The 21,749-nt window shown below is 39.2% G+C and overlaps 1 protein-coding gene across 2 annotated transcripts in view; it reads right to left on the reverse strand.

Moving 5' to 3' along the window:
• The window catches only part of ASXL3 (ASXL transcriptional regulator 3), a 95,978-nt gene that overhangs the window by 40,220 nt on the left and 34,009 nt on the right, over positions 1–21,749 (reverse strand). The window contains exons 4-6 of one of the 2 annotated variants that reach the window (XM_075270499.1): positions 11,654–11,762; positions 10,984–11,092; positions 8,847–8,944 (exon numbers count right to left, since the gene is read on the reverse strand). In XM_075270499.1, coding sequence (XP_075126600.1) covers positions 8,847–8,944; positions 10,984–11,092; positions 11,654–11,762 — 316 coding nt within the window. Of the gene's footprint in view, positions 1–8,846; positions 8,945–10,983; positions 11,093–11,653; positions 12,009–21,749 lie in introns of those variants that run through there. The other variant, XM_075270497.1, reaches the window with a different exon arrangement.

A 21,749-nucleotide genomic window follows, 5' to 3' on the forward strand; every position in this document is an offset into this window, starting at 1 on the left:
AGGGTAAATTTTTATATGAGGATGAAAATACTCCAAACATTTTTATTTAATCTGCCATATGTAGGGGGAATAGGTGTTCAAGACAACTCAGTATACCAAACTGCTTCCCTACTTGAGCTGTTAAAAGCATACTGTCTACTAGCAGTTGAAGAACACTGGACATACACTGAATTGATGCATGCTGGGGTGTCTTCATTAAAAAGATCTCCTTATCTGACTGGGTCTAAAAACAAAAAAAACATCAATTTAAATGTTAAAGAAAAATTGAGAGAATATATTTTAAGATCTGGAATAACTATGATCACTAAGACACATGGCTGTAAAATGTATAAACCTAAGTATTGTAGTTACTTATGTACCTCACATAGGTTTTCCCATCTACTCCTCTTTCCAGCTTTGCCTGATGTCTTTTTCTCACTTGCTATATTCTTCAGCAACCTGGTGGGTGGCTTTTGACTGTTTGATGGACAGGGCACTACAAAGTACCTCAGTAGATATAGACATTACCTTTACCGTGAGAGATTATTTATTATGGTTGCTGGAAATCTCAATGCAGATCAAATAATACGCACAGTAAGTGTATTCTACATTACACAGGTTTGGAGACAGAGGAAAAAAAGCTTACATACTGCTAGGACTGACAACAGACATGTGAATTTAATGCTATTTTGTGAGAAATGAACACTGTCCGATCCTTTATCAGCGAACAATAATTAGCTGACCTGATAGGCCAGACCTAAAAGCAGAAGATAACAGCTCTGAGAGCATTCCTGAGAATTTCACTCCTCCCCTCCAGAAAGCAGTCAGTCAGGCCATCCAACCTGAGATCTGATAACCTTGACAACACGATATAAACAATAGGAGGAATAATTTCACAAAGCAAGCAAAATAAATTGTTTTTCTAAAGCAGTGCATTTAGGAAAAATTTTGAATTTACTTAAGCTAATAGTTTAGACAGGATCCTTGAGATGGGGATACCCCTTTAAATATAGAGTATAAATGAGTTTCAGGAGAGGCTGGGAATACAACTTACATAAACCGTTACAAATGAATTGTTGGCATTGAGTGATAAACTAAGAAATATATGTATTGTATTAATCATCTAGCGGCTGTCTGAAAAGTACAGATGACATGATATTATCCCCGACATGGCTAGTCAAGCTCTATCTGGCCTATTCTACCTTTCACTACAACAATATGACTGCAGGTATCTAAACAATTATGATTTGTCAATACTTGGTCTGGCTTTGTGCTTTGCCATGGTGATATTTGAGTGTGATTGGAGATATGCATAGTCACATGAATGATAGAATTGTCTCCATGGCTTTATAGTTATTAGAGTCTTCTCTACTATATTTTGTTACATCTTCTCTTAGATATATCTCCCATTGTTACTTGCAGTACATTGGCTAAATAGCATTATTATTCATAAGATAGTTTTTGTGTGGGATGCCTATCTTGAGTGGTTGTTTGTATTTAAGTGTATATTGCCTAGTGAGAATCCTCTATTATTGGTGTAACAGAGCTTTGACATCATAGATAGCTGTATTCAATATACACTGGTTGTAGTCTATCTGAACGTCTATGCCTTTCATTCTCCTTGTGTCTAATCTTTGTGTTTTTGGCTATATCCATCTGCCCTGCTGTATTATTTGATTTTAGTGGTATTTATTTACCAAGTAAAAATAAAAATGTTGATATTTTTTTATATAAATGGTTGGATTGGTTATTTAATCTATTTGACTTGCACTTTTTCCGTGCTACCGTATTTCCCCGATAGTAAGACACCCCCGATAGTAAGACGTAGCGGGGGTTTTAGGGTTTTTACCCCGAAAGTAATGGAAGCGCTCGGCACGCGAGGAGTTAAAGGGATTCTACCATTAAAAGAAGTTCTTTCCTCTGACCACATCGGAATAGCCTTAAAAAAGGCTATTCGTCTCCTACCTTTTGCCATAGCCAGCGCCGCCTTCTTCCTCAGCTGCGTCCGCCCGTCTGTCTCTTCTCCCCGTCTGTCTCTTCTTTGGGCCTCATGGATGACGCATGCGCAGTCGGCTCTAACAGGCTCTCGCAGCCAGAGCCGACTGCGCATGCGTCATCCATGAGGCCCAAAGAAGAGACAGACGGGGACACAGACTGGGCGGACGCAGCTGAGGAAGAAGGCGGCGCTGGCTATGGCAAAAGGTAGGAGACGAATAGCCTTTTTTAAGGCTATTCCGACGTGGTCAGAGGAAAGAACTTCTTTTAATGGAAGAATCCCTTTAAGCGGCGGCCGCCGGCAAAGTCTGCCTGCCGCTTCCATACATTGCAATGGGAGCGCGCTATTCAAATAGTATTCGCGCATCTCTAACTTCAATTGTAAGAAGTTACAATTGAAGTTAGAGATGAACGAATACTATTTGAATAGCACACTCCCATTGCAATATATGGAAGCGGCACGCAGACTTTGCCGGCGGCCGCCGCTTAACTCCTCGCGTGCCGCCTCTTCAATCCATATGATTGATGATGATGATGGGGCGGGGGGAGGGTTTTTTTTTTTTTCCCCAATATAAGACATACCCCGAAAGTAAGACATAGTGGGACTTTTGGGGGTAAAAAGAATGTAAGACACTGTCTTACTTTCGGGGAAACACGGTATCTGGCCTATTCTGACATTCACTGAAGTCACTATCGGTCACCAGGAAGTGTGAGGCATATATGGTGACATTGTCCCACGTTGGGGGAAGTTTTGGCAGGACGTTTTTTTTTTTCATTTCATCACCAAGATCGGTCAAAAAGTCATAACTTGAATAACTCCACCAATCTGGGCTTTATGGCAAAAGTGTTTGCAAAAAAAAAAAAAAAAAGACAACACCACCTAATGGAAACTCTGGAAATCTCTGCTGTGATGAAACCAAGATTGAACTTTTTAGACTCAATTCTAACCATCATATCTGGAGAAAAATGCTTATTATCTGTCCAATAAAGTTAATCCCTCCCATGACACTTTCAGCCAAATTCAATCAAACCGGCTGATAAGAGCTCAGAAATCCCAGAGCTCTCACCTCCCCTATCTGAGAAGCTCCGCTACTTATCAGACACAAACAGCTCAGAGCTGCTCCCAGCCCCTCCCTCCCCCCTGAGAGCAGGCAACTACATCACTTGACAAATGAGCAGATAATCCCAAGGGCCATAGAAACGGAGTGTAAACGATGAAGTGAATAAATTACGATAGCAGCCAAACAAAGCAGTTTTGATAAAGCAATGCATTTAGGAAAAGTCTTAAAGCCACATAAACTAGCAGTATAGATAGGATCCTTGTTATGGTACAACCCCTTTAAGCATCATGATATGAGGAGGTTTTCCAGTGGCTGGGACATAGTCAGGGTTGAGGGAATGAAGTTCTAGACCTCTGTCTGGGCCAAAGAACCCATGTACGCAGCCAAGACAACAAAAGAACAGCTTAGAGATAGCTATGTGAAAGTCTTTGCGTGACCCAAGCAGAGCCTTGACTTGAACCCAATCAAAAAGTGGTTGAAAATAGATGTCCAACATATGCTGTACACGTACAGTAGATTTTGGGAACTTATACATGGCATTTACTCAGGAGCTAAGCTACTATAATAGTCAGGTCTCTGCAGTCACATGAAACCAAGGCATGTGGGTGTTGCCATAGGCAGCGTGTAATAAAAGTCAATGGATTTTACAATAAACTGCAATACATTAGGATTCAAGCCTGACAGGGGGTCTAAAAATAAAAGTAAAAAAAAAGTGTTAAAAGTTTACAAAAAAAAATAAATAAAAATATACATAAACTTTCAAATCTCTCCCTTTTCCAAGATCACATATAAAAATAAAGAAAATCAAACAAACACATTAGGGATCGCTGTGCTGAAAATACTGTGGTGGAGAACAAAAGGCCAAACAACAGTTTGTTTTTTACGGTTTTATCTCTCTCAAAAAAGAATGAATAAATAAATAAAAGGCTATAAAAACATCAGACAAAACCCAAAATGGTAGAAATAAAAAGTACAACTTTCCCTGCAAAAAAACAAGCCTTATAGCGTTCTGGACATACTGTTCAGTTTTCTATATGGAGAAAAAGTTATAGGGGTCAGAATATGGCAAATGTAAGAATTTGTTTAATTTTTTCAAAGTTCTGGATTTTTGTAAAGCTATTAAAATATAATAAAAACTATATAAATTTGGCATCGTCATGACTGTACCAACCTGCAGAACATGGGTAACAGGTCTCCTTTGCTGTACAAGAAACGCCCTAAGATCAAAACCCATAAGAGAATGGGACAAACGCATTTTTGTATTCATCTTCCCAGTATATCATGTAAAATATCAAACGGAACTGTTACAAAGGACAATATGTTCTGCAAATAAGCTCCATACCGCTCTGTGTACAGAAAAATAAAAAATACCGTATATGGTTTTTAGATGCAAGGAGTAAAGAATGAAAATGCAAAAACAAAAAACGGCTGCAGTAGGAAGACAAGATATCTGTTTTTTTATATTGTGATGTAATAATCCAAATATTGTAGCAGAAATAACATTACCGATACACAGAATATAATGAAGAAGGCCAGCAATATTCTTAACTATAGAAGGAACAGCCGAGATATAGCGGTATTATATACACTGATGATGAACGGATACAATAAGATATTAATGACACTAACCATTACTAAAAAAAGATACAATGTCCTCTTAGAAAACAAATCGGATAAAATAAATAATAATGAAACCAATAATGCATTTTACAGCCAGAGCCAAGAAAAAGGCCCCAAAAAGGCTTCAATACTAAAAACTCCTATAAAGCGTAATACATTCCTCAAAGGGAAAATGAAACTCCCATCCAATGTGACAATGAGATGATGGTTTGTAATAATGACAAGTATATAATGCTGTCATCCCATATAATGCTGTGAGGACTTCTTTTCTGAAAATACACGCTCATATTTCAAGACATGAAAACGTCTTTGGCTTGTCATTTTATTTTTTGTTATTCAGTGTTTCAGATGACATATTAAGTCAAAGAACCAGGAATTTGCTCCCAGTCGGTATTTCTCTGCACTTACATTAAATGTGCTGGAAGATAAATAAAACACAGATTGTTCTGCAAATTCTGCATCCGCGCGGCAGGGGCATCAATACCTATACTTCAATTACAATGTAAGGCACACCAGAATAAAAATAGGTCAAGCTAACAAACATAACAGCAGCAGTTAAAAAAAAAATAAAATACAGTAAACCGTTGTCAGATCTTACAGAGGAATAAGCAAAATTTATATAAAAACACACGTTTTGCCATTAAAAAAAAAAAAACAACTAACAACCACCCAATGGTCATGTAAGTACCATAACACTAAAAGATTATTTTTATTAAGAGTAGAGCAGTAATACAAAAGACATTGGAGGTGAAACAAGACCTAACCCTGTCCGTGTGAGAGAACAGAATGGACTGAACCAGCGTGATCCGTAAACTGGAGTCTTCAGATGTCTAAATAAAAATGATAGAATGAGGCTAGTACACTTGAAATTGGATAAAGTGAGTAATAGCACTGTCTCAGAGTCTATAGCCAAAAGGGGTTTATATGTGGCACAAATGCAATAAATACAGAGCTGAACTCATAAGTTTACATATACATCGGCTGGTCAGAGGTATAGCTATAGGAGGTGCAGCGGTAGCAGTCACTACTAGGCCCTGGACCCAGAAGGAGACTCAGGGTTTTGGGAATATACCAGTATTCCAAATGACACAAGGTAGGTAGGAGCCTATTACAGATTTTGCATTGCGGCTCAAGAGCTTCAAGTTATGCTTCTGGCTGAAGTCATAAAACTTGTATTGAGATCATCCACATATATCCTTGTAAAAAAAACCAACCCTCTAGTCTTAGCAAGTTGTTTTGGATATATACCTTGTACATGTCACAATACGTTTTTCCAACACATATTCACAAACATATCTTTTCAGTCTCAAATGCAAAGTTCTGTTGGGTCAGACGTTTATATACACCAAGTTGGCTTTGCCATTAAACAGCTTGGAAAATGCCAAAAAATGATGTCATGAAGCTTCTGATGGGTTAATACATCTGTGGTAGTTAGAGATGAGTGAGTAGTATTCGATTGAATACCCGTTCGCCATAGGTATTTGTGTTATTGGGCAAACACCGAGGGGTTAAACGCATCAAATATTCAATGAGCTTAACCACTTCGTGTTCGCCCGATAACACGATTACCTATGGCAGGCGGGTATTCGATCGAATACTACTCGCTCATCTCTAGTGGTAGTATTTTAAGGCCTATCTTTAAGGCCTACTTGCTTTTTATAATAAAATTCTGAAAAACCAGTCAAAACATCAGAAAAAGAATTGTGGACCTTCACAATTCTGGTACATTTTTGAGAGCAATTTCCAAATGCATCTGTTCTAATGATGATATTCAAGTTTATAGACCATGGCACTACGCAGTCATTAAAAAGGTGACGATCATTGATGCAAGAAAATGCAAATAAATCTAGAAACATTAACAAGTGACCCTATGTACTTGAGGATACAGGTACAATAGTAACTATTTCAAATGTAAAAAGGTACCCTAATATCAACATGATCTGAAAAGCTGCTCCAAAATCACAATAAAAGCCAGGTTACAATTAGAAACTGTACATGGGAATCAAAATTTTACTAGTTGGATGTCTTATGGTCTTATGAAACTAATGGAACGATTTGGCCATAAAGGCCACCATTATGTATGGAGAAAAAAAGAGAGGAGACCTGAATACTAGCATAGGGGTGGTGGTATGTACTTGGGATAGTTTGCTGTATGAGTGACCGATGCTCTTTACAAAACAGATAATGAGGGCATCAAGACATCAGCCAGGAACTAAAAGCTCGGGAGCAAATGGGTATTGCAAACGGACAAAGACTCAAAAAGGCATAAAGCGCATTTAAACTTTCAAACAGCTTTTTGCTTTCTGGCAGCGTTTGTATCATTAATACATTTACTTTCACAAGAATTCAATCAATAGCTTTTTATTGAATTAGAAGATCTTTACTGCTTCTGACTGTGGCTTCTGACCATGGTTGTCAAGACATTTATGAAGGAGTTGGAGAATTAGCCAGATTCGGAATTTGGCCTGACCGTGTCCTCAACTAGTTGTATCTGAGATGAGAACCTCACCTTTCATAACATACACACAGACATCAGCAGCCAGGTAAAAGCCAGGTATGAAGAAAAATAACGATGGATCACAAAGTAGATTTCACCAAATTATTTCACAGAAAGTAGCCAAAATTTGCTAATGAAGTATGCTACAAAATCTATTAAACCTTTCACCTCCTGGGGCACATGCGGTGCACCACTACAAAGCAGACACTGCATGTGCCCCAGGAGGTGAAAGGTCCTCTTTAATGACATAAATGTTGCCAGAAAGTAAAAAGTTGCTTGAAAGTTTAGTTATGCTTTAAAAGAATTATCCAGGATTAGAAAACATGGTTGTTGTTTTTTTTTTTGAATTATGGGACTAAACTGCAGTATGGTCATGTGACCAATGGACATGATGTCACATCCTGAGAGGAAGTGACATCATTAAAGCATAACTAAACTTTCAAACAACTTTTTCATCACAAAGACCTAATTTCAATCCCATGGAGAATATACCAGAAGCTTGTGAAAAGCTATACACAAAATATGATCCAAGTGTGGCAATTTAAGTGCAATGCTATCAAATAGTAACTACATGTATCTAAATGTCTGGGCCACGGGGAAGAAAAAAGAAGCTCAAATAAATGATAAGTACTTTGAGTGGCAAAAAAACCCCTATTTAGATATTGCTAAGATAGATACTATAAGACAACCTGCAATGAAAAATGAAAACATATTAAGTCTAAGGTTCCATGTTGCAGAAACACAGCACTTTTTGTTGCAGATTTTGCTGCATTTTTTTGCACCAAAGTCAGGAGTGCATTTAATAGAAGAGAAACTTCTAAGAGCTTCATTTATATTTTCCATTTCTTTTCAACCCACTCCTGACTTTGAATACAAATGGGGTAAAAACGGAATAGAGGGAGCGCTACTGAGTGAAGAGTGAGTCCAAGGGTTAATTGGTAATGTCATTTTATTGGTTCCAATGACAGAAGACAAAATGATAGGCTACGCGTTTCGACGCTGGTCAAGCGTCTTCTTCAGGCCAATATGTATTCCACTGTCAGAGCGTGGGAACCTATTCAACCTATTCACTCCTGCCTTGGCTCAAAAAAACGCGTAGTAAAATCTGCAACAAAAAACACTGCACTTCCGTAACTTAGGACCTTAGCCTATAAGCGTTATTACTAAGAAATTACAGGTATAAATGCAGGCTATCCCAAAAATGTGTGACAGATATGGGCCCCATTCTCTAGGCCCCGGGATACCAACCAATCAGACATATACAGCACATGCAAAGGCATCAGAGTGTAGTCACTGATAACAGAAATGGATGTGCACGATTTACAGAATCTGAAATAATACACAGGGAGGATGATAAAACTGAAGAATCTCTCTTTGTACATGGCAGACTCATGCTGCGAAAGGGGAGGAGGGGGCATTAAGTTTAATCGGTGTATAACTCCACAGAAACATAGCCTACGTATCAAACATGGACAGAAATGTAACATTTACAGAAATAATGTATAGGGAAGAACAAATATCTAAAATAGGCTGGTTACATAAAAAAATGACTTGCTGCACGCCATCAGACATACATAAAGGTATAAGCGGCAATTGCTAGGTTATGGATTTATACTGTCAACTTTAAAGAACAAAGTTCAATATAGCATCCTTAGCCACTGTGCCAGAAAACTTATGGGATTAATCGATCCTACCTGCTTCAGTGCCTTTTTGGTGTGCTGCTGGAAGGAAGACACTAGCTTGCTCTGCACTCGGTTGGAAGACGCTTCTTCAGTCACTTGCTTCAGGCACACTTGTATAAATAGATAACAGCACATGGTTATTTTCACCAAGAAATGTTAAGACTGACAAAATAATCAAGGTCACAACAACATGAAATGTATGCTTAGATAGAGAGGTCACAAGGACTTCGGCTCCTTAAGCTTTTTAATATTAAAAGGGATTTCTGGGTTAACAGTATTGATGATCGACAGGTTATCAATATCGGATTGGTAGGGTCAGCAACCCAATGATCAGTAGTTCACAGCATTCACTTAAATGGATACAGAGATGAGCTCCAAGGACTTGGTGTGACCACTACCAAATGAACGGGGCGATGCTTCCAGCTCTGTTCTCAGTGTTAGTTCCAGTGCAGGAGCTGCTAGCCTATTGTCAAACAATGACTGGGAGTGTCAGGTGTAGGGAACTCACAAATCTGATGGTGATTATGTATCTTAAGGAAAGCTCAGTTATATCTTTAATCTGGAAATACCTTTTAAGGGAGGTAAAGCACACATATAAATTTATGTATACAACATATGCCGATGCTCAGAGAGGCAATGACAGGCTGATATTGGAAAGGTGACACAAGATAGATGAGGGAAGGGAAGGAAGGTTCACTGGCACATGTATGCCAAAAGGCACTCCTGACATACATTGGGTGCATGGAGACCTAAGGATACATTCAGCAAGTGAAATAAATTGTGATGTGAAAACAAGACCTAAGGCAACATGGGGGAGGAAGACAATACTTCTTACAAGTAGTGTAAATCTAAAGGAAATGCAAACATAGGTACAGTGTAGAACATGTAGATTTTGCCACCCAAATTTAGCAACAGAATAATCCAAATTGTCTGCCCTGTGGAGGACACTACAGCTACAGAACTTGTCTACACAGGTTTACTAATGAAACAGGTTTACTAATGAAAATGTGACAACATTCTGGCATATATAAATCCATAGTTGTCACAGCTATAGGCTTCCACGTCTATGACAGACAATGCCCCTAAGTACACCATATAGATGATTGATCAGATCATCAAGCTCATTGCACATACAGAGGTAGTCAAAGGGCAGAAGCTGAGAAGGTAGGACATATTAAAGGGGTTGTCTGCCATAGAAGCATTTTTAAAAACAAGAATAGCCTAAGAACATAAAAGCAGCCGTACTCCCCTAACAGACCCCTCGCTTTATTTGTTTCGATGCTCTTTGGGTTACGCACTGGTCTCTACTTCCTGGTTCCTCTGAATAGACAGGAAATGACCACACAGCCGATCACTGGTGGCAGCGGTGACCTGTCTCAGCCAGGACAAGACCAGGAAGCAGAAGCCAGCACAGAATTGGTAGTCATTAGAAAGATTGGTGAGTGCTGAATCTTTTATGCTTTAACCCATTCTAAGCTTGTTGGACCCCATTATAGTCTATGGGGGTCCCTTTGCTTTTACTGGTACACCGCTTGCAGTAGTGTTTGGTATTCCTTCCAGAGGGGTCCTCATGCGGACTCCCCCAGACGGAATCCAAACGCAGATGTGAACGAGGCCTAAGGCTAAAGCCCCACGTTGCAGAAACACAACTTTTTTTGTTGCAGACTTTGTTGAGTTTTTTGAGCCAAAGCCAGGAGTGGATTGAGAAAAAGGTAGAAGTATAAGAGCTTACTCTAAATTTTCTATTCCTTTTGTAGCTATTCTTGGCTTTAGCTCAAAAAACCGCAGCAAAATCTGCAACAAAGAAAGCTGCTTTTCCGCAAAGTGGGGCCTCAGCCTAAAAAGCTGTGATAAAACTCAGTTGCATTTCTTAACATGTGGCCTTAGCCATGGAAAGTTTTTCTCTACTACACAACCTTTACTAGTAAACTTATCACACTGTGTTACAGAGATTGCTGAAAATCGGCAAAGCAAAAAGTCCCGCACTATTTAGATGTGGAGTGTAGAGTACTATGTACAACAAGTTACATACACATTACAATCTATTAACAATTAACAAAGCGTCAATGGATACCAAGACCACAGTGAGCACATATTAAAACAGGAATGTAGCTAAAATAAGAAAGTTGCTAACCCCTTTGGACCCTACCTTCGTTTTCTTCACCATTGCTGCTTGCCTCTGCCATTTCAGTTGCATCCAACTCTGACTCACAACCTATTTCCAATGCTCCATCAGATGGGCAAGTGGATTCTTCTTTCTGAGGGAACAAATAGAAGGCAAAACATATCAATGATTTCTAGCATATTACCAGTTTTCCAGTATCAAGTTCTCATTTAGAAGGTTATATTGGCCTGGTCTGAAAAATGCAGAAAAAAAAGAAAGGTTTTATTCTGTATATATCTATACAGTTTACACAGACAATGGCAGAGTTGTACATTTACAATAAATCAATACAAAAACCAGGATATTTGCTGCTTTGAGAACCTTGAACAGATCACAAAAGACAGCAAGAATGTAAAGTACTGAGAGCAGGATAATATACTGTATCGTGAGGTGTATAATGCACACAGTATTATTTAAGCAGCAATGAATTAATTCATTTGGTTAATCTACCCTGGCATCAAACACATATATCACTGTAAAAAGTCTTTATTAAGAGGTATAACACAGCAGACAAAGACTAGCAAGAGATTTTATGTTAAAAGACGGATTGAAGGAAAACCTACTCCTGCTCCAAAGCGTCAAGTACAGTTGTAATCCATACAAGGCACTATGTAATTGAAAGCAATAAAACGCATAACATAATAAAACGTCTTACCTTAAGAGCATAAAGTCCTGATTTCCCTGGGATTTTGAAGAAGGTCCCATCGCCCACACGAGTGTTAGTATGAAGCATGGCATTTAGACAAGCCAACGGAGAAGTACCACTACAATGTGAGATAACAATAACAAGACAGAAAAAAACATGCATGAAAATGAGTGTAAAAACACGTGAGCCTGACTCCATCTAACAATGCCTCCTCTCCCCTTGGCTTTTTTCTCTTCCTTTTTCTGTGCATGCTTCCCTTTAGAGAAATTCTTCTGAGCCTGAAAGCATCTACATTACAATAAAAGGGTCCAACAATCCTAATCAAATGCATCTGCTCCATAAGCTTCAGGGGAAAACTGTGCAAAATAATTATATTTTTCCACAAAAAGAAGAAAAGCAGAACCGAGAAGGTAAAGTCCAAATACTTTAGGAAGATTGTCCAGTAAATAACATAGAAAAGGCAGGGTTTTCACAATGTTGCAGAGAAAGCTGCCGATGCACATGAATGATCAGATGGGAGAGAAGAAACTGCACGTTCAATGGCAGCTGTAACCCGTAGGATGAAAGACAACAAAGGCATAGGGAGGAAAGGCCCCGGAAGAATCCAATGCTTATGTTTCTGGACTCATGAGGTGGGAGTCAAAATTAAGTTGCTTTGCCGACTAGAGTTTGCAACTGTAGGCAGGGTCTTATATGATGGGTGGGCAAGAATACCAATAATATAAAGTAGACGGACTTAGGAAAGATAATACCCACTGTATATGAGAAAAGGGACAGCAAAGCTCCATGAATAACAAAGGTAAAAACACAAACCCTGAGGCCCCATGATTTTATTGCAGTTTTTTTTAAGCCAAATCCAAGAGTGGCTACAAAAGGAATGGGAAATATACAGGAAGCTCTTATACTTCTACCTTCTGCTCAATCTACTCCTGTCTTTGGCTAACAAAACCGCAGCAAAATAAGCTGGGGCCTGGGACTTAGCCCAGAAGAGGACCTGGCACCTGTCCAGACAACACAACACTTATTCCCCAATTCTTGATTATCTCTTATTGGAACACCAAGTTGTTATACCCCTAGAAATTTATGATTAAATTCATAACGGTCAAACGATGAGCGCGCCATGATGTAGTCAGCTACTGACATACTACGGAGAGGACTCTTGCCAAATATTGAAAGAAGAGTCAGGCTAAGTTCACATCTCTGCTGCAGAAGCCACCAAAAATTGGCAGAGAGAAAAGTCCTGGGCAGAGGACTTTTCTCTCCGCTGGTTTAAATTTTAAAAAGGATGACTTGAATGAGAGATCAGCGCAGATGTGAACCTAGCCTCAGTGCAACAAGAAGAGACAGTTTACAGCAAGTGAACCAGAATCAGTTTTTGCGCTAAAAAGTCCACCTCGTCTTATACTCGGGTCATTACGGTAATTCAGCAATATCATAGTTACAGACCCGGCATCTGGACCTCGCACCCGGTGTGTATCTGTGTTCCGGGCCTGCTAGCAGAAGTACCGTAACTACTTCTGCAGTTTGAAATTAACAGCATTGCTACGCTCCCGCTAAGGCATGGCGATGCTGCGGCCTGGCACCCGCCCCGGTGTTTGTATGCCAGGTCCGAATGCCGGATCTGTAACTATAATGGCGCCGCTCTGCTTCAGAGCAGTCACCATACCAACCGGTACCTCCGCTGTAACTTTTAAAAAGTTGCCTAACTGCCCCTTCCCCGAGTCCCCCCCCCCCCCCACTTGGAATTCCGCCTGACTACATTTAGGCTAAGTATAGGGTATCTGCACTGCTCATATTCCATCGGGAAGGGGTTAATAGGAGCACTGCAGATACGCTATATTCAGCCAGGCTGGAGTGGAGATTTAAAAAAAAAAAGACCTCAAGCTCAGGGAAGGGGCAGACAGACAACCAAAAACACCCCCTCCCCTCCCTCAGCGTCTAATGCACCCAAAAACTCCGGCCCTGTTAATTTTTTAAATTTTCCAGTAGCTGCTGCATTTCCCCCCTTGGCTTATACTCGAGTCAATAAGTTTTCCCAGTTTTTTGTGGTAAAATTAGGGGGGTCGGCTTATACTCAAGTATATACGGTACTTTAAAGTGGACCTTTCACCTCCTGTGGCACATGCGGTGTAATACACTGCTAGAAAGCGGGTCAATGTGCTGAATTCAGTTTCACAGAATCGGCTTTCCCTTTCTGTGCTCCCAGTAAAGAGCTATCGGTGCCGGTACCGTAGTTCTTCACCGTCAGAAGGGCGTTTCTGACAGTCAATCAGGAACGTCCTTCTTCACAGTAGCGCCTATAGCGCTGTACTGTGAGAGCGGGGAGGAGCGCCTCCCTCCCCTCCTGATAGTACGCATCCATAGACTAATACTGGGGGAGGCTTTCCTACCCACTCTGACAGTACAGCACAATAGGCGCTACTGTGAGGAAGGGCGTTCCTGACTGACAGTGAAGAGCTATGGTACTGATAGCTCTTCACTGGGGGAACAGAACGTGAAAGCTGAATTCAGCGCACTGTTGGCTTACTAGAGGTGTATAAAATCGCATGTGCTCCAGAAGGTGAAAGGTCCTCTTTAAACGTTTCTGAAACAGAAGGCTCATTTTAAAATGGACATATATTTACAATCTAAAAACATCATCTCCCGAAAGGAGCAGTTGCAGATTTATGCAGTATACGAACATCCAGTTGTCAATGGACTCACCTAGGAAGAATGGCATAAAACCATTACCTGCCATCCAGCCTAGTTGGAATTTTTTCTGTAGCCCCCCCCCCCCATTTCTGAGCTATCAGTGCAGTTAGTTTTGGTCTGATATGTTTATTAGTATTTCTGCTATCAAGTGGTTGGTCTCAAGCTGGAGCAGACAAAGGGGCGTAATTCAGAGATCCTTGTCTGCTTTGGCCAAGAACTTGCCACTTGACAGTATAGAGACTAGTTAGCATATCAAGGCACCTAAATAAATTTTGGGAAAGGTGGGGGCGAGAGAGGAAAATATCAACTGGCTGGAATAACTGGAGCAGTAGCTATAAAAGGATGAATGAGTTGGAGTAGGTGAAGGTGGCGAAAGGTCCTCTTTAACCTTTTACTGTTCCCGAGTCAGAACTAATTCAACCTTGAGCTGAGACAGACTGTTCACTATGGATGTGAAGACTGACAAGTAGAACAAGCAGTATATCCCTAGCAACCATATGATCAGCTGATCAGCAAGGATTGGCACTGTGCAGAGAGGGAAAACAGATGCTAAGCACCATTCATGCCATTACAATCGTAAAGTCATTTTTCTGCAGCATTTCGGTGTATTATCTTTCAACAGTTATTGTAACAAATAATACACTATGTATTTATACCGCCTGCCAACACATTGCGGTACGAGGTGTAATGTTTTAGAAGAGGCGTATATATGTCTCATTAGTGCAGATCTGATACTGACATAATAAGCTACAAAAACAAAATAGTAAAATAAAAATAGAACCACAAGAAAACTAAAAAGAAAACATAATGATCTGTACTAAATCCAAATACAAGTAACAAAACCATTCTGACAAGTCAGTAAGCAAAATACATAATATATCAGTTTCCTTGACATGCTAAACAGGCTGAGCAGAGGTGAACTCGGAATGAATATTCATGAGGAATTGATAAAATTACTCAGTCCTCCTAAGCTACTGAAACATATATTCACTATATCACTCTGAAAAGATTAGTGTACAAACTTCTAAGGAGCAGCACTTGTTTGGCAGATCCTCCTTATGTAGAATCTCATTGTCCCCGACATCCATACAGGCGAATGTCTTATTGTCTAAGGTTTAATTACAGGTTATGTATTCTGTGATTGTAGCGAGGCATCGACAGGGTCACAGAAACACTAGAGATTCCACACATATTAGGATTAAGCATCAAACAGGATTAATGTGAACAAGTTCTTTGTTATCCGGTCACAATTAAGCTGTTCCACTTTCATATCCATGTTTTGTTTGCTCCCCTGGGATAATATAAACCTATAAGCCCTGCTGTCTCTTTCTTTGCTTGGGCATATCTAATGTGTCGAGCAGATTACATTATCAGAATTGTTGTGATGCTTTGGGAATTCATAGAAGGGAATATGCAAATAAATTCTCCTTGATGGAAAAAGGAAGTCTCACTCTAGTGCCACCTTTTGGAAGGTAGCTTCCTACAGATCAATGCCTGTTTTTTTTTTTTTTGTTTTTTTTTAATGAAACATAGATGACACCTTTACTAATACAGTCTAAAAGTTGGACAATAAACAGTACGTATATAATGCTGTTTAATAAATTGGTCACACTTCACACCTCCTAAAATTTGGAGGTACAATGGCACAACTACGCCCGATTCCTGCTAAGCCAAGTCCCTTTTTTCACACAAGTTGTAAAAGTATCTAAAAAACTTGATAAATATTGTTAGACAGTTTTTTTTTTTTTTTGTTTTTTTTTTGGGGGGGGGGGGTGTCGGAGTAAACCATGCCAAAATTCTGGAACATTTTCCTTGATAATTCTCCCCCGTTGTCTGGGAATAAAGAAAAAGGAAGAGAAACCTATCCTCAGACCGCTTTTTCAGGGTTATTGCCACTCATCAGTGCAAAAAAAACAAAAAAAAAAAAAAGGTTCTGGTTTCGCTGGGTAAGAGTTCATAATACCCTTTAAGACTTTAGGAACCCATGTTGATGTCTCAAACAACACCAAAACTGGATAGATTTCTCTTCCTTTTGGAAGAGATGCTCTGGTTTGGCTTTACTCGTAAACAAAGTCTCTACGTTTCATAGAAATGAGGCATTGAGCGGTAGGGACCTACCTTCCAAAAGGTGGCACTAGAGTGAGCCTTTCTTATTTCCCCTGCCAGTGTCCGGAGATGATTCTCAACCTGTGCTGTCAACAAGCAGACACCGATCCCGCAATCGACCCATACGTCCTTCGCGATCGACCGGTAGATCACGATCGACGTATTGAGCACCCCTGCCCTACACAGTGTAAGGTGACGTCTCTGTAAGGAGACATGGTACCTCTTCTGACCTACTCTCTGGGATACATAACCCTATACCGCTCCTTTCTACCCCTACTTCACTAATATAGTGATAAGTGATTTTCCTTTAACACAGGTATTTCTGCCCATAACAATGTTGAAGGATCTTTTTTTACACTTGGGAACTGTTGGGGATAAACAGTTGGCCATAAATTATGATCATTCTGCTGCTATTGTTTCCATTCCCAGTTTACACGCCACATAAGGATGAAGAGGCACACTTCTGCATTGGCTGTACGGCACATTGGCGGTGTATTCACCTACATTACTTAGTGCTAGTTATCTTTACCTGGAAAAGTGTGCAACCGGTAACAAAGGTAACTAGCATTACTGAATCGGTATGAATGAATACAGTGGCAGCCGCTATGCTGCAAGCGCTGTGTGTGCCCTCACCCTCAGAAAAGAAAATCAATCATTTGCTTTTTTTGTCAGCCGAATACAGCGCCCTTTACCTAGGGCAATGATCACTCGTGTTTTTGTTTTTAAAAGTATGTGTAGAACATTGCCCCACAGAAGTCAATGAACATCTCCAAAGTTCCTAATGTCCATGTGGCTGCTGTAAAGCATATTTCTAAATAAGGTTACCAGCAACTCAAGCAAGATGGTTGCGCCTAAGTTATATGAAGAATTAAAAAAAAAAAAATCTATTATAAATAAAGCATTAGAAAAATGATTTGTATCAGTATCTAGTTGTAAAAAAATAAAAATAAAAATTATAAAATGTTCCCTTTCATTCACAAGTAACTATTTTGATGGCCAATATTTTACCCTCCATGGTGCCTCAGGGAACCACAGAAGACAGGGCAGTCTGTCCTTCACTGTGCAGAGTGAGCAAATATCGACCAGAATAAGACATGCTCTAATTTATAAAAATAAAAATGAAGAAGTGTGCATGGCTCCACCGAAATCAAAGGATCCACAGTTTTTCGGGATCTGACTGCAAGACAGATGATGTACTAGGACAACACTTTGCTATCTGAATAGAGGCTATGGTTTTTTAGAAAAAAATAGAAAAATAAAAATTATCTGTAGTACAGTAACTGTGTAAAAAAAAAATGTGTCCAGAGGTAAACTTGTTCCTACTTCTAATCCTAATATGACCTACAAGAACTGCTTTGCTACAGAGACCCACATTACAGAGTACGTGTAATCAGATTTTACTGAAATTTTTTGCAATAAGGGGTGAAACAGATACACAAAATAATGGAACCATAGGGAAGGGGGGAACAAGACTTATATGCAAGTAATGTGACCACAAAGCAGGCAATGGAAAACATGGGGAAAACCCCAACATAATGGGCATGAACCAAAATAGAAAGTCAGTAACAAGAAAGATAAGGGCCGCATTACAGAGTAGACCATCTTGGTCTAGCATTTCCCATTCTTCTATTTGGAAGGACCCAATAGTTACACAAGCACAGTAGTGCAGAGGAGGACTTAGGTATGCTCTATACATTGTATTACTGGAGTGTCTGGCCATTCACAGCATGGACTGTCATAGTTATCTGCTGCTTCTCCTGTTACAGCTTCCAAACACTGGCACATTGAGAAGATGTTTGTACTAACGGTATACTCAATAGTCATGTAGAAGCAACCGTATAACCTCTCAATGACCCAGGATTCACAGAGCGTATCAAGGGATCCAACAAGAAACAGAAGACCACAACATTTTTTTACTAAAACAGTGATACCAGTGGTAGAGAAGTCCCTTATAACTTATAGTGTCTTACTGATACTAGTACGATTATTAGTATTACACTCTTCATTTTCTGTTTTCCTGATTTTTATATTTCTTCTATGCCTCATCTCTATTTTCCCCTAAATAATCTACCAAGCTATAAGTGTACTCAGGAGGCTGCACTGAGATCTGCTCCGGTATAACTGTGTGACAGAAGCCTATCCACATATCAACAGTACCTGTGATAGGACTTTATGCTCACCCTGTGGAAAACTTGTGTGGTATATTCATATAGATTTCCATACATTAAAGTAGAAAAGCGTATCACCTGAGCCTAATTCACACAGTTACTAGGAAACTACCCTAGCCTGATGAAGATTATAGTAACAAGGAAATGAGTAGGCAACACATGGAACACCATAATAGAGCACATAGGAAACCTTTTGGGTGAAGCGTTCCTTTAATTACAGCTGCGTTTATGTAAAATTAATCATTTTTATACAACCTCGTTCTCAGTAATTCTCCTCTCTTACAAACCCCATACACATTAGCAAGTCTTAATACCATGATGGCATTAGAAATAGTACGAGCAGTTGTAGGATATATTATATTCTACTGTATTGCTCACTTACACCACATAGTAGGATTATGCTTCAATGCTTGAACTGACAATTCAGATGTGCCAAACCTACCAGCGCACAATGCAATTGTAAACTCATACCGGGGGCAGCTGAGAAACCCTCACCCATATCTGGGCTATAGGGCACGCAATGCCATTATGTGAATACAGAGATCAACATGCGTTAACTATGATGTTACATGGGACTGTGGGGCACACTATAACATCATCTGCACTCAGTGAACGGTGTTATTTATGGTGTCTCATATGGCTGCATATCACAACTAGCTGGACTCCAAAAGAAAGCAATATAAAACCACTGTTATTGCTTGCAGATTAATTTGGTTTTGCATAGAGCAGCCAGTAAATTATATAGTCATATATATATATATATATATATATATATATATATATATATATATATAGTTACTTACTTATTTCATAGTCGTAGATATGGAGAAACCCATATATTATATATACATATATATATAATAAAAATATAAATATATATAAATATTGTTTCCCATTGTTGTAATGCCAACAAAAGACCACACACTACCAATTACAAGGCAAAAGTACATGAAACATAAAATTTTTATTTAGAAATCAAAGCACTATAGTATATAAAACATTTGAGCTAACACTATCTTGGACCTCATGCCTAATCACAACACACAAATACATACCATATACATTATAGTATTCAATAACAGTATCATAGAATACAGTATATTTTTTTAAAAAATTAGCCCAGGGATCAATCAAATGAAATCAAAACCATATGCAGCAAATACGATGACCACATGTGTTGCCAGCAGAGATGGCTTCATCAGGGAAAGTCAGTCTTTACTGGTATGTTGTTTCGGTCTATGGCTATCATTAATCTCTGCAGTCACGTGCTATCACAACGACCTAGGTAATGCATTGTCTACAGACTGGTGAGGCTAACAGATGTTCAGTAAAATCTGTAGATCACGGAGATCCACATAAGGGCAAACTGTTTATTAATGCATTTTTTCTATGAAGGACAGAGACATTTGGGCAATATAAAATACAATTTATGACATTAATATTTAATATAACAAAACACTTCTCTATAACTTTCTACCCAATTACTAAAAGTGCAAGATTGATTAAATAAAGAAAAGACACTGAATCTGGAAAAGATTTAATGTGAAATATTGTTTTATTTCTCAGATATATGCAGGGCTGAACATAAGAAAAAGGCAGGAAGCCAAGGTGTCTGTTAACTTGCTAACCGCTGACAACCCTCCACCCCAGCCCCCAAACATCAGGATCTTCCTAGATACGCTGTACTGGATTTACTGTAAATTGCGCATCTATGTGTGTCTGCTATAACACAAACACATATACAGATTAACGAAATACATTGTATAGCACTTACTTTCTGCAAAGGTGTTTGCACAGATGATCCAACAGGCACATTTATAAAAAAAAAAAAAAAAAAAAAAAAACAGGGAGAGAGGAGAGAAAAAAAAAGTTAGTTCTTTAATCAAATTTGTGACATACTGTACCATATAGACTCGAGTATAAGCAGAGTTTTTCAGCACAGTTATAGGGATTGCCCATGGTAGGACAAGTTTTGGGTAAGGGCAAGCAATGTTCTAAAATAACAGAGTAAGCCATACTTGTCATATACCCCACCACTCCAGTGCTCCCAGTGATCACATTACATTGACAACATATGGCCTCCATTGCAGATTGTTATCTGGCCAGGTAACGGTTTTAATAAAACACCGCCATCACATACAAAGCCTTCCTTTTCATCTATTTCTTGTAGAAAATGTATAAAATGAGAATGTTCTATCTTGTAGAAATGCAAGGCGGAAATGGAAATTGAAATTGAGATTTTTTTTTTCCAATGGAATCTAATTTTTATAACCTAGTCAGATCAGATATTAGTTATAATTCCACATTCATGGTCAGATGATAATAAAACTGGTGAGTGTAAACCCAACCTAAGCTTGGTGTGACCATGAAAGCATCCATTCCATGAGTAGTGTAATGTAGCACAAAGTACTGTGGGAATATTTCTCCATGATATAGTAATATGGACATCTGACTTGACAGCCATTCTACTTTGAGGCTAAAGCCCCACGGAGCACAAACGCAGCTTTTTTTTTGTTGCAGATTTTATTGCGGTTATTTGAGCCAAAGCCAGAAGTGGATTAAGCAAAGGGGAGACCTATAAGAACTTCCTATAAATTCCCCACTCCTTTTTTTAGCCATTCTTGGCTTTTTCTCAAAAAAACGCAACAAAATCTGCAACAAAAAAAGCTGGGTTCCGTACACAGCCTAAGGGCAAGTGCCTGGTAGCATGTTGGACAGAAACCTTGTCTCTGAGTCCGCAGTTGCTATGCTGCTAATATTTGGCATGGGTAGCCAAGGATAGTCATGAACAATCAAAATAATCCATTGTCAAACAACTAAATTACTGGGGTGACTGGAAACCTACATTTCAAGTAGTTATAAAATGAAAACTTATTGGAATATGTAAAGAAATGTGGTGACCGCCAAGATGGCACTCACCCTGTAGCATTGAAGCTAGTATGTGCTGGAATTTGCTGAAACACATAATGATGTGACTGTGCACCGATCTGTCAAACACAAATTTAATGTGGATGCACTAAACACCCGATAACTCATGAAACAAAGGGGTTGTTTAGCCTAAAATTTTACCTATTATTTAGGCTGGGGGAGGTGGAAAAAAAAAGAAAAGAAAACCAAACTCGCCTGTCACTGTGCCTCCC

The sequence above is a fragment of the Leptodactylus fuscus genome, chromosome 4, assembly GCF_031893055.1.
Source record: "Leptodactylus fuscus isolate aLepFus1 chromosome 4, aLepFus1.hap2, whole genome shotgun sequence".
NCBI classification, from domain to species: domain Eukaryota; kingdom Metazoa; phylum Chordata; class Amphibia; order Anura; family Leptodactylidae; genus Leptodactylus; species Leptodactylus fuscus.